The sequence below is a fragment of the Alexandromys fortis genome, unplaced genomic scaffold (assembly GCF_014885135.2).
Source record: "Alexandromys fortis isolate MF-2015 unplaced genomic scaffold, M_Fortis_MF-2015_v1.1 scaffold_17, whole genome shotgun sequence".
NCBI lineage: Eukaryota > Metazoa > Chordata > Mammalia > Rodentia > Cricetidae > Alexandromys > Alexandromys fortis.
In genome coordinates, this window is record NW_026067896.1 from 1516399 (window position 1) to 1530622 (window position 14224).

A 14224-nucleotide genomic window follows, 5' to 3' on the forward strand; every position below is an offset into this window, starting at 1 on the left:
GTCATGGTATTTTTATCATAACAACAGAGAATTAACTAACCCAGTGAGTCACTGATGCTAACATGCTAACTCTCTATCAAAAGACAGAAAACTAGTTCAGCTGGAGAAGGCAGAAACCAAAACGTACCGCTAAATTTGCTTAAATGTCCCCAGTTATGGAGGAAGCCCCAGAGTTACTCCCCTAGAGCAAAGGTAGACTGCTGAAGAGACCCTAGGGAACAGGCCACTGAACCCACGTGCACACACAGGAAGGACAGCACTGCTGTTCGTGTTACACAGAGCCCTGTCTGCTGTGTCTGTGCACAGTGGGGCCATTAACAGCTGGATAAATCTGGTCTTGCTACTACCATGTTTAGCCAAACTGCTAAACACTATGGAGAAAACAACAGAACACTCTCCTTTAAAGAGCAGTCCTTAAGCACCCCCCCCCCCCCACACACACACACATACAGGGTTTCTCTGTGTAACTCTGGCTGTTCTGGATCTCTCTGTGTAGATCAGGTTGGCCTTGAACTCAAAGAGATCCATCTGCCTCTGCATCCTGAGAGCTGGGATTAAAGGTGTGCGCTATTACCATCCAGCTTAAGCACTTTTTCTGTATCAGTCTGCAAAGCAGTACAAATTGGTATTCAGTCACTCAGCGTCACTGAGACTTGTGGTCCCTGAAAATCTGCACAAAGCATGAACTCTCCTCTCACTGCCATTAGTAAGTGGTCCTTTTACTTCAATGCAAACAGAAACTTGATGGATCCATAACTTTTTGCATGTTTGCAATCGTGTCTTAAAATAACATCAAAGCTTCCAGAAACTCCAGAAGTCATGAAAGATTTGTCATTGTGGGCAAGACTGCAGAAGTTCACAGTGCAAGACTGCACAAGTTCTTGGCATTATATGAAGTTTCCAAACAAAAGATTATCTTCCATCCCCTGGGCATAATGTTGATATACAACACCATAAATTAAGGCAAAAGTGACCCTAACTATGACTCTTATTTTCTTCTCTCATAGACAAAAAGCTGTCAAAAGATTAGCAAAATATAAAAGGAACTTATAAAATCAGATGTTTTATAACAATTTGAAGACTATTGTCCTGCTATAAGCAATTTATAAATTGTCCACAAGAGGGCACCACAGACAAAAGACTAAAATTTCATTAAGAGGTTCATAAAACAGGATTTTATAATGTTAACTTGGTATCTTTATCAGAAATAGATTAGTAGCCATTGATAAATTTTAATCAAGATATTTGAGACTATTATAAATGACTGTGATATTATTATAGTCGAACCTATACATTCTGTGGTGATGATCATTTTGTAGACCTATCCTAAACAAGGAGTTAAATACAAGTAAAATTGTTATAAAGTACGTATATATAGTGATTCATAAGTATTTGTATAGTTAACACTATGTGTCAGTAAGTTTGCTAAGACACATCCTTTATCCCCGAGAAAGTGAGAAACTAGACAGTTATAGTGAGAGGAACATTTGCATGGAGCTAAAGCTGGCCTCCTGGGGGGGGGCGGGGCTGCAGCAGCAGGTCCCCAGCTGAGAGAAGCCAGAGGAGAACACAGGTCAGAGGACACAGAGGGTAGAGCAGGCTTGTAGAGAATATTTCAGAAAAGAGCACAGGGAGACACTATGAACGGTTCGACAGTTGCAAGTTTAAGGACTGGGGGAATCTGGCTATATGCACAGAAGTGTGTCTGTGAGTTTCAAAAAGAGCTTTTTGTCTATGAGAAAAGAAAATAAGAGTCATAGTTAGGGTCACTTTTGCCTTAATTTATGGTGTTGTATATCAACATTATGCCCAGGGGATGGAAGATAATCTTTTGTTTGGAAACTTCATATGTGTGTTGCTATGGAGCTTAGGCAGGCCTCAACCTTGTGATCCCCCATCTCAGCCTTCCAGGTGCTGGGATTACAATGCATGCAGCCGCCATGGGGACTTTTTTTTAAAGGGTGAAGCAATTATTCTGTTTCTTATTGTAATGGTAGCTATGTGACACCATGCACTAATCAAAATCAATAGAACACTGCATCATAAGAAGTGAAACTTCAAGATCTCCCGAGTAAATTGGGAGCATGAGAGTCATGGGAGAGGGGAGAAGGGGAGAAGGAAGAGGGGGTGGAGGAAAGTGTATAGGTCAATAAAATCTCAACAACAACAACAAAGCGAACTTTAAGGAGAGTTAGGGAAGACAGTAAAGACACAGGTACTGATTATAAGCTCTAGCCACAAAAAGTGCCACAGGTGTGTAAGTCCTATGTTGGAGAAGTTTTAAAAGCCAGATCCTGGGGCTTACTGGTCAGCTAGTCTAGTCAACCTGGTAAACTCCAGGTCATTGGGGGACCACCTCAAAAAGAGTTGTATGGTACCCAATCATACAGTGTTGATAGATAGGTGTATGTATGTATGTATGTATGTATGTATGTATGTATGTATGATGAACGGATGGATGAATGGATGGATGGATAGAGATAGATGTGTGCGTGCACACACACACACACACACACCATGTACAAGTAAATACTCAGTATATATCATTATCTTGAAGTTAAAGGATCTGAGAATAGAAAAAAATGTGAAGAAAACAAAAGTTGAGCTGTATTATAAGTGTATAAAGGAACTTCACTGCAGTCTATGGGGAGAAAAGGGTTTTAATAACAGAATCAGAGGAAAACTTGGGGGTGAAGGGGACAGTGCACAAGGACTGCAGCTGGCACCGTGTTTCTGAGGGGGAAACCGGCTGGCGATGGTGGGAACCGGTTTCTCCTCACTGGGGCAGTGAGCTACACGTAAGCAAAGGGACAGAAATGAAACAATTTGCTTGGTATAAACAGGAGTCAGAAGTGTCTGTCTGAAGTCACAATCACTATAGGTACGAACGGACACAGACTCACGCAGCAAACAATGAATGAGAAGGCGTGAGTTAGCACGCACACACATGTCTGTCTATGCTCTGCAAACCGAGAGAACACAGATATAACGAGGCACACCCAACTTCAGACTGCACTGCTGACACTCTCCTCTAGTAAGAAGGAAGCTCTGGAGCTGAAGAAACCAGGAGAGCCTGTGTCATAGGAACAAAGGAATCAACAAAAAGAGATCCCAGTGGTCAAGTCTGGAACAATTTGGGGGAGGGGTGGATATAGGATTAAACAGTATGGTTAGGTTATAATCTAAAGCATAAAGTAGGCTCCTGCCACCGCCCACACCCACAGACCTGGCCCCAGCCCTGCAGCCTGTAAACTGACTGTGTTCCAGCCGTCTGTTCTAGAGTCATCTTACGTGGTACATTTGTCTAGTTACTAAAGTCTCTCTCCACATCTCCTTGGTCTTCCTCTAATGTCCTGTCTGTTTCAGGACAAGCCAGAATACCATAGTGCCCTCAGCTGTCGTGTGTCCTTTGGCCCCTCTTGATGTCACACAGTTTTTCGGGATGTAGTAACAGAGAAAATCGAAATTCAGGTACATGGAAACTATTGTTTTTGAAATTATTCTGTAAATTCAAAACTAATCAAAATAAAAACTTAATTAAAGCCAGGCAGTGGTGGCTCACACCTTTAATCCCAACACTCGGGAGGCAGAGGCAGGCAGATCTCTGTGAATTTGAGGCCAGCCTAGTCTATAAGAGCTAGTTCCACAACAGGCCCCAAAGCTACAGAGAAACCCTGTCTCGAAAAACCAAAACAAACAAACTTAATTAAAAATGGAAAAAACAAACATTTGCTGAGTCCATGGCATCACTAAGTCAAAGCTGGTTAACCCAAAGGATGGGGGGGGGGTCCTATTGGCTTAATTAGCATTCAGTACAGAACATTTAACCAAACAAACAAGTGAGAAATCTCCCAAAGGCAAATACTAGCAATTACCCGCATCACTATTGTTTCCAAACGTTACCAGGTGATTCAGACATAAGAGACACAGTCAAACAGTCACCCACTAAATGTTTACTTATTGTATTGAGTGTCACATATACCTGGGAATCATTTTTGCATTAGACAAAATTAAATCATACTGAGATAAAACAGTTATGCATTTCAATTTTATATGCACAAGAACTATTCATTTACTTTGTAAAAACAAACTTTTTAGAGTTTTTATTAGAATATTAGAGAATCCTTGGTAAAATTTGATATGTGTATGTTTAAAAACAAGATCATTTAAGCATACACATTTTGAAACTGTACCCTTTATTCTGTATTTTAAGCTCTTATGGCAGGGCCATTCATATAGACTTGCTCTCTTCCACACCCAGTGCTCCTTGACAACAGTCAAATGTATTTTAAAGTTGAGATTCATTAAAAAGAGTCAATCTGATAATACAGACTCTTTAAAAGGCAGATGCAATTGCTATAGGCAAGTCATGGAGGCTAATCTACTCACACTAGAAATGTGCTAATATTTTATAATAATACACAAGAAATAAATTCTTATGTAACACACATTTTTATCCCTGCTGGGAAGTGAGAAGAACAAAGAGGTATTTGTCAGTGCGCACTGGAGATGCTCTAGCAAAGAGCTTTGATGTCGAGACTGAGAATAAGTACTGCAGAAAGCGGTTTGTAATTTGACTAATTTAAAAACATCTGTACAATAATTCCAGAACCTCTCAAGACAAGTGTTGAGAGAGCTGCAGGCCTCTTCCCACAGCCTGGCTCCTGGCTGCCTGCTAGCTTTACCTGAAATAACAACACACAAATTGTATTCTTTTAAACACTGCTTGGCCCATTATATCTAGCCTCTTCTCGGCTAACTCTCGCACCTGGAATAGCCCATTTCTAATAATGTGTGTAGCACCCCAAGGTGCGCTTACTGGGAACATTCTAGTCTACGTCCATCCTGGGTCAGAGCTTCATGGCGTCTGCCCCAGAGAGCAGAGCTAAGGCATCTGAGCTCACTTCCTCTTCCTCCCAGCATTCTGTTCTGTTTACTCCACCCACCTAAAGGCTGGGCCTATTTAATGGGCCAAGGCAGTTTCTTTATTAGCCAATGACCTTCCTCCATCAGACAAGCTGTCTGTAGAATACATGAAGCTATGAGGTGTAGAGCACCGTGCTTCACACTGTGTGCTGGCCTAAGAGCCAGAATGACAGGAAGGGCGGTGGAGGGAGGGAAGCAGGAGAAGAGCAGAGCACATCCGTCATGGAAAGTGGGGGGTGCCAGGGATGGAAAGGTCTAAACAGGTGGGGAACCAAGGTATGGAAGATGTGGGAAGAAGGGAGGGCAACCAAAACTGTAGATAAACAAAAGAGTCACATGGAAGCTTATTATGCCACGAGCTTACTAAAAATGCAACCATAGGATGACTGCAGGATTTAGGGGTGGGCTCAGATGGACCCACCAAGTTAAAATTTGAAGTTCTCCCGTGGATGGGTGTGTCTGCCAGAATGTTCCATCCTGACCCCTCCTCCATCCTCTCTCCTGTCCTGTCCTGCCTGGGCTGACTACTTTCCTGTTAAAAGGAGGGGGAATGAAAAGGAAATGGATATATATAGAGAGAGAGAGACTTATAATATAAAATAAGATTTTGAATGGAGGTACCCTCCAAGAACGAACTGATCAATGCTCCTCCAAGAAGCCATGGGCTCTTGAACAAAAACCCAGTACAGACATGGGACATCGCAATATGAACTGTTGGCCAAGGAAGCTCCCAAGTTTTCCAAACAAAACAGGCTTGCTCTTCACTGTCCACCTGAACTTGACCTAACTGCTGAAGAAGGCACAGGCTACAGCCACAGTCAAACAGACATCAAGCTGGAAGCTCCCTCTACATGGTCTCGACAGGGCTATGTAGGCTGCTTGGGAAAAGTAATCAACACACCCACAGACCTAGACCCAGCCCTGCAACTTGTGAACCCTACACAAGAAGAGCCCTACAATGAGAATAGTAGTGTGACTCTGGGAGTAACCAACCACTCTACAGGAGAAAACTCATGCAGGACCCGTGACCCTGCTCAGGAGCCCTTGACTAAGGAGGCCATAGGCCCTAGGGGTCAGCCTACTACTTGTGCTTTGATAAACCAGGTGGTGGTGGCTCACACCTTTTAATCCCAGTAATTGGGGGTTATACGCCTTTAATCGTAACACTAGGGAGGTGGAGAAAGGAAGGGATATGAGAAGGCAGAGAAGAATATAAGGTGGGAGGAAACAGGAGCTCAAGCATTGGGTCTGAGGATTACTAGATGGGGTACTCCATTTGGTCTGAGGATTTGGTAGAAATAAGAACTAGTGGCTGGCTGCTCTGCTTCTCTGATCTTTCCGCATGTACCCCTATATCTGACTCGGTGGGACAATGATCTTATTATACCCTGCAAAGATTTGTCAGTTGTATCTCTTTAATCAAATGCTGACTGGCCAGTAGCCAAGCAGGAAGCATAGGTGGGGCAACCAGGCATGAAGTAGAGGCAGGGCAACTAGAACAAAATTCTGAGAAGAGGAAAGACTCAGTCTGCAGTCATAATCCAGACATAGAGTAAGCAAGATGAGAATACCTTGCTGATAAAAGGTACCAAGTCATGTGGCTAAACAGACAAGAATAATAGGCTAATTTAAGATGTAAGAAAGAGTTAATTCAAAGCCTGAGTTACTAGGCTACTCAGTTTATAATTAATGTAATCCTCTGTGTGTTTCTTTGGGGATGAATGGCTGAAGAATCAGGCAGAACAGAAACCTCAGTCAACAAGTGGCACCAACGTGGACAACTGAATCCATTCAAAGCCTGAGAGAGTTTGGAAAGTAGTTCTAGACACTAAAGAACAGAGATAAGCATGGCTTCTTGGTATTTTACTAGACTCATGTGGTCAGAAAAAGAGATATACAGTAAAGATAGACTCAAAGATGATGAAAACCTCTGAATGGTTTTCAGTGTGTTTAAAAATATATGTAGGCTTGGGAGAGAAAAGAAAAAAGGATAAAGTTCTTAAAACAAAAAAAAATAGTAGTTGGATATGGTGGCACACACCTTTAATCCCAACACTTGGGAGGGGGAGGCAGGCGAATCTCTGTGAGTTCAAAGACAACCTGGTCTACAGAGTGAGTGCCAGGACAGCCAAAGATACACAGATAAACTGAGTCTCAAAAAAACAAAAAATAAAAATAAAAGGAATAGTCGAAAATAAAACCATGTAAAGATAAAAAAAATACACAGAGAGTCTAGATACTATATGTTATTGTGTTGTCTTTGAATTGATTGACAGCTGAGGAAGAAGCAACAGTTGCTAAAAGACATTTGGTTATAAATGCTGCTGGATTAATCCAACATATGTATTTTGAAAATGCCTTGACTTCAAAATTGCAGTCAAAAGATACGTTACTTTGGAGAAGAGGTTTTACTTTTGTTTCCATAGGAAATGAAAGGCTATGGATTCATTCTGGGTTAAGAAAAATCAGGTTTGATCAAGGAAGACCCCCTGAGAAATCTCCAGTGGAAGTGGATGGCCCAAATGTCTGAGTTCTACATCCAGAACAGCCTTAAGACTGCTGCCTGAGATGATCAAGCCTCACAGAATATTCCAGTCAGGACTTGATCATAATCTTAAATTTTCTTTATATCCCCATAAGATTTATCAGTGTCCACAATCAGCAGGAAGTGGCCTGGAAAACTACACCTGCATTCCTAATAATGGATTATGGATGTTTGTCTTTGTTCAGAATGTTGGTTACAAGTTGTTGTGGATAATGGTCAGGAAAAAAGCTAGACATAGGATATTAGATTCAGAGTTCTTGTTTTGAAAAAAAAAAAAGGGGGGGGAGTGCTGTGGGACAATGGTCTTATACCCTGTAAAGATTTGTTACTTGTATTTAGTAAAATGCTGATTGGCCAGTAGCCAGGCAAGAAGTATAGGTGGGTGACCAGAACAGGAGAATTCTCGAAAGAGGAAAGGCTCAGTCTGCAGTCATCACCCAGCTGCAGAAGAAGCAAGACAAGAACACCTCACTGATAAAAAGTACCAAGCCACATGGCTAACACAGACAAGAATTATAGGCTAATTTAAGATGTAAGAATTAGTTAATAAGAAGCCTGAGCTAATAGGCCAACCAGTTTATGATTAATGTAGACCTCTGTCTGTTTCTTTGGGACTGAACAGCTGCGGGACTGGACAGGATAGAAATTTCTGTCAACAACTTGGGCCTTTTATTATTAAAACCAATTAGAATTTGCAATACACTGAACTATATGAGAAAATTAAATTTGGAAATGTACTTTGTTATTATTTCTATAGCTCATAAATTCTTTGAAAGTTGCATCCACTCAGAGTAAAAAAAGTAGGAGCAACATTTGGCCTAAGTATGAATAGTGAGTATAAAATATGAATATTTTTAAAGCAACTCAATATAATAAATTTCAACGTTCTAGAAACTTAAACTAGTAAAATTTTGATTTTACTTCAAAATGTATTGTTATAAAAGGTTTCAACATCAAATGTCAAGCTGTAGTCAATCAGGCAGTGAGGAGGTAAGGTCTAAGCCAGCATCCAGACTGAAGATGGCAGGGCAGTCAGCAAGTGCAGGTTCTCTGTGTGGAGCAGAATCTGGCAGCGTGGATCTGCCCCCACGCTGAATAGCCTTTCATTGAAATAATAAAGGGGGGGTCATGAGGAAAGTAATCACAGAAAACTGATGGGACACGAGAACACTTGCTGCCATGTCCTAAGGGGGTCAATCCCAGGTACCTTGACTCAGTAAGGTTCAGCCAAATGAATCCCAAAAGTGTAGCAAATCCAGAAGAATCCACAATGGCCATATCCAAAGGAAACAGGTAAGCTGAGAGTCACAGTAAGAGGCTGCTAAACAACCTGGACTCCACAGCACAGATGTGAAGAAGTGAAGTCCGATTTGCATGGCCATTATCCACAGTTGCTCTCCGGGAGAACAGGGGCAGTGGGCAGGCTAAGGCAGTACTACTCTATAACCGAGAACAGGTTGTTTTGCGAGAGACCAGGCTCGCATTCACAGACAGTGCCATCTCCTGCACCGTTACCACTAAAATCTTGGTATGAATGTCTTACTGGCTTCCCATCATGTTTGTTCCTTTGTTTGTTTTCAGTGTTCTGCCTGCATATATGCCTGCATGCCAGAAGAGGGCACCGGATCTCATTACTGATGGTTTTTAGCCACCATGTGGTTGCTGGGAATTGAACTCAGGACCTTCAGAAGAACAGGCAGTGCTCTTAACCACTGAGCCATCTCTCCAGCCCCTGTCTGTTTGTTTTTGTAATGCTATAGAAGTTTTACCTTCCCTTCCTGGAAAACTTTAATTTCCAACCTGACAGAAGATAGGAGAATGGTACTAAACTCATGGGTACTCAAAAGGTTTTAAACATTAAAAACATGACGTTTTCTACAGATTTATTTGCAGAGATATATTAAACATCGCCATATTACAAGTTTAATATTTAAAACTCAAAATAGCTAAGAAATTACTGGCAGGCACATGAAACTAACTTAATTAAAATGTCAGGAGCAACACATGGATTTATATTTAGTCTTCTGTGAAACATTTCTGACTCAAAAGCAAAGACATGGAAAAGGACACCCGTGTGACAATGAGGCAACATGGAGTGAGAGACATCAGCAAAACAAAACCAGAGGGCCAGAAAAAGGCTGAGAGTTAGAAGCAGGTAAGCACAGCTTCCTGAAAGGCAAGGAAAGAAGCAATGGGAAGTGAGCAAATCGGGCCCCAGAGCAATGAGATCCAATGTCACTTACAGTGTGGTTTATGATTCCACCAGCTCTGTTCTTTACATGGAGCCACAAGAGGGCATTTAGTATCACTCTCAAATATCATATACATCATGTGGTGGCCACAATGTACTATCAGGGAGTCATAGCAAATATGATGATGAAAACGTGGCCCTAAAGATAGAGGAAGACACTTGGATAGTAAATACTTGATATGAGAAAACATAAAAAAGTTAAATGAGGAAACAGGAATAGAAAGAAAGATCACTGAAAGTTTAGTATCAAGGTCAACAAAAAATAAAATATTCCAGTGGGAAAGGAAGAGAAGGGAATGGAATTATCAAGAAACAACAACAACAAAATAATTATAGATAAATCACACAGAGATGAGGGCGTTTTCAGATTGAAAAAGCCAGAGGGCTTCACATCCTGAAGTCCTGAGAAGTCATACCACGGCATTATCATAAGAAGTTTTAAACAGCAGGAATGATAAAAGGACGAGTAAGCCAGAACAGCGCCCACTTAGCGTCAGCACATGGGAGAGGTGCTGAAATTGAGCAACATTATTTCTAACTCAGAACTCCACATTCAGTGTATGGGATGGATATAAACATGGTCATACATACAAGGTCCGAAAAAAAAAAAATACAGTGTTGGCAGAGTCCTGAGACACAGTCATAAGAGTAAGGAAGTGACAAAGAGAGCACCAACCAAAAGCAGAAAACAAGGTGTACTACACAGGGGAAGAAAAGGGTTCTCTTGGGATGGAGCTGCAGGAAGTCTGGGGATGATGCACTACAAGTTATGGATAAAGAAAACACAGCACAAGAAGCTATCCAAGCTTCAGACCTGCTGTGGCGCTCACGGCTCCCATTTCTAGAAAGCAGCAGAACACTGAGAAAAACCCAGACAATTATCAGAAATAGCACGCAGTCACAGCATTTGCACGCAGTCACAGCATTTGCACGCAGTCACAGCATTTGCACACAGTCACACCATTTGCATGCAGTCACACCATTTGTATGCAGTCACACCATTTGCATGCAGTCATACCATTTGTATGTAGTCACAGTATTTGCATGCAGTCACACCATTTGCATGCAGTCACAGCAGTTGTATGTAGTCACAGCATTTGCATGCAGTCACACCATTTGCATGCAGTCACAGCATTTGTATGTAGGCACACCATTTGTATGTAGTCACACCATTTGAATGCAGTCACACCATTTGTATGTAGTCACACCATTTGAATGCAGTCACACCATTTACACTTGCAAACAAGATTTACTGCCACAGCTCTGTGTGTACCATGAGGGATTAGCTCAGAGTATGAGATACTTACAGGGGGGAATCAGAAGCAACAAGCAATGCTGTTTTAAGGGATTGTAACTTACCGTCAACAATTTCATCTTAAATATAAATATACCTTACTAATTCATGTTACTTTCTTAGAAGTAATTTTTTTTAAGTTTAAGTTACATTTATAAAAGTCTCTACTAATGCATATGCACTCGGCCATGTACGATGCATTTTAAAACACAAAGTTTGCTGGTGATCACTCCCGCTGTTCAGGGTCTTGGGCAGCAGACAAGCAGCAGCAGCAGCAGCAGCAGCAGCAGCAGCAGCAGCAGCAGCAGTAACCACCAAGGAAACCATGCGCTAATAATGACACAGAAATGAAGGCTGCACTTGAGTACTGCATGCATGACCAAACACACATGTTGATTGTTACAGCCGAAAGGTTTGGAGTTCAGATATAAAGAAGCTACCAGAATGTTCCCATTGCTTTTCCAGTGTCTCAGTACAACTGTACCGGCCCTTTCTCAGTTAATATGAAGTAATACAACATTTCTATTTAGCTGAAAGCAGAAGTAGCCAATTTGATAGATGCATAAAAACAAAAAGATTTGTGTAACTCTTGACATAAAGAACTATTTGTAAGTTTGTTCACCATCTCACTTAATATAAAATTCTATAGCCATTCAATTCCTTATGCTTTAGTTAAGTTAGCAATATGACAAAGGAAATATCTGCACTTCAGTGATAAATTACTTATCAAAGTTTTTACCTACTAATTCTCAGTGGTACAATCTACGCTTTACCTAATTTCACAAAGTCAACATGCTACCACCATACTTTTCACTTTTTTGTTTGTTTGTTTTTTTGGGACAGCATTTCTCTGTAGCTTTGGAGCCTGTCCTGGAACCAGTTCTTGTAGACCAGGCTGGCCTCGAACTCGCAGAGATCCACCTGCCTCTGCCTCCCCAGTGCTGAGATTAAAGGCGTGCGCCACCACCACCCAGCTCTTTTCACTGTTAAATGATCACAAAGAACCATGAATAGAATAGTTGCCTTGTTACTTTGCCAAAAATAGTGAGCTCTTCCAATACTTATGAACACACACACACACACACACACACACACACACACACCTCCCTGTATAATAGCTCAAGCCATACCAACTTGGGGAAAGACACATGCTGCCAAGCCTGATGACCCACGCTCCATTCCCAGGACCCACGGTGGAAGGAGAGAACAGACTCCTGCAAAACTGTCTTCTGTCTTCCTTGCCTCTGCCATGGCAATTGTTCTTGAATGCCCCCCCCCACACGAGTTTAGTAGAATGCACAAGCACACACACGTGCACACTCACAAGCACAAGTTCACACACATATTTTTTTAAAAAATCAGCTGATTAGTTTAAATTATATATTAATTTATATATTATTTACAATATAAAGCATATTATACTATACATAATATAATATAAAATATATGGCAATGAATGTGCCCTAGTTAGTAAGCTACAAATTGCATCTGCTACATCTTGAATATTGCAGACAAATTAGTATATTCTAAATAAGAACAAGAAAGTCCTGTATACCTACAATTTTAGGCAAAAATGGTATCAAATTTTGTGTTGATTTGTTTAAAAATGAGTATTGCAGGGCTGGAGAAATGGCTCAGCGGTTAAGAGCATTGTCTGCTCTTCCAAAGGTTCTGAGTTCAATTCCCAGCAACCACATGGTGGCTCACAACCATCTGTAATGAGATCTGGTGCCCTCTTCTGGACTGCAGACATACACACAGACAGAATATTGTATACATAATAAATAAATAAATATTTTAAAAAATGAGTATTGCAAAAAATATCTGATTTTTATAGAACAACAAAAGCACCACTTTAAGGACAAACTGGTTTTCCAGAGACACCAGGAGCTGTGTATCTCTGGGAGAAACAAACTTCCCCAGGAATCTTACTCACTTCAGGAGAGGAACTTATCTCCCACATGGAGACGTCTGACAACTCTAGACCTAACTAACCTAGACACAGAAGAGCCGGACCACACCCTGACCCACCCTGCTTAGGTACAGCAGCTCTTGCCCTCTATTTAAACCTGGAGATGGACTTGGGGGAGGGAGGTACCTCCTGGAACTCTTTTTCTTCCCAGTGTGGTCAGTCAGAATCAAAACTCCTTTTTCTGCTTTGCAGGATCACTCACCTGCTAACTGGCCTCCAGAAACAAGTACGCCACCTTGAGAGGGTTGCCAGAGCCCAGGTCTGACCCTCACAGTTCTGGCTGAAATAGCTGGACACTGGTCGTCTGTTTGTATGCAGGAGTAGAACTAGATCTAATTCTGCATGTAATATCTTAGAAAACTACCAGTCGTTTTACACAGTGTGAGCCATCTTACATTCAACAAATAAAGGATCCGTTCCTCCATATATTCATTAATACTTACTATTTTCATAGTATAACTGGTGGTCACGAAAGAGAAAGTTCTGGGTGGTAAGACACAAACGCACAAATCCAAGGTAAATGCTCCTATCAAGGCTTGTGTATCAACTTTATATCCTACTAACCACTGATTTTCAAAATGTCAGCAAAGAAACAGTTTAGTATTTGATCACTTAGGTAATGGGTTTTTTTAAGAAATAAAATAAAATTACTTAAAAATGACCCAGATGATCTAAAATATGAACTTTCTGAGCCTAATTACGAACCGAATTTTCTTCTTCCTCTTCCAGTTCTCGCTGCTGCTCCTCGTGCCTTTTGGCTTTGATTTCCATGGCCTCTGTGATCAGGTCTCTTAATATTGACACAGGTTTTGCATTCTTGATAAAAGGATGCTATAAAGGCAAAGTTAAATGGTATATATTCAGATTTTTTCTCAATTATAGTCAACAAATATTAAAACATCTATAACTGGTAACCAGTATCATAGGATTCAATAATTATTTTATTTACAACTAATATGTCAACTATGAAAATACTATTTTGTTTGCTTTAGAAAAAATACTTTTGAGTTCACTTGTTTTTTTAAAAAAAATCTAAGCATATATACAAAAATATACTCCTATTAATAAAGTTAAATGACCTTAAAGATATACTTTTTGAAAGAAAAGTGGGCATTAAGTAATAAAAATTTTCACATATTTAAAGCAGATTAATGATTATAGGTAAAAATAAACTTATTTTAGCACTGTCAAATAATTTAATTACTCCTGGTAACTGATGGCCAAAAAAAAAAAAAA

General features: G+C 40.7%; 1 protein-coding gene across 4 annotated transcripts in view; it reads right to left on the reverse strand.

The window, feature by feature from the left end:
• The window catches only part of Stk3 (serine/threonine kinase 3), a 307706-nt gene that overhangs the window by 176301 nt on the left and 117181 nt on the right, over window positions 1-14224 (reverse strand). For all 4 annotated transcript variants that reach the window (XM_050161781.1, XM_050161789.1, XM_050161795.1 and 1 more), the window contains exon 8: window positions 13694-13819. In XM_050161781.1, coding sequence (XP_050017738.1) covers window positions 13694-13819 — 126 coding nt within the window. The remainder of the gene's footprint in view (window positions 1-13693; window positions 13820-14224) is intronic.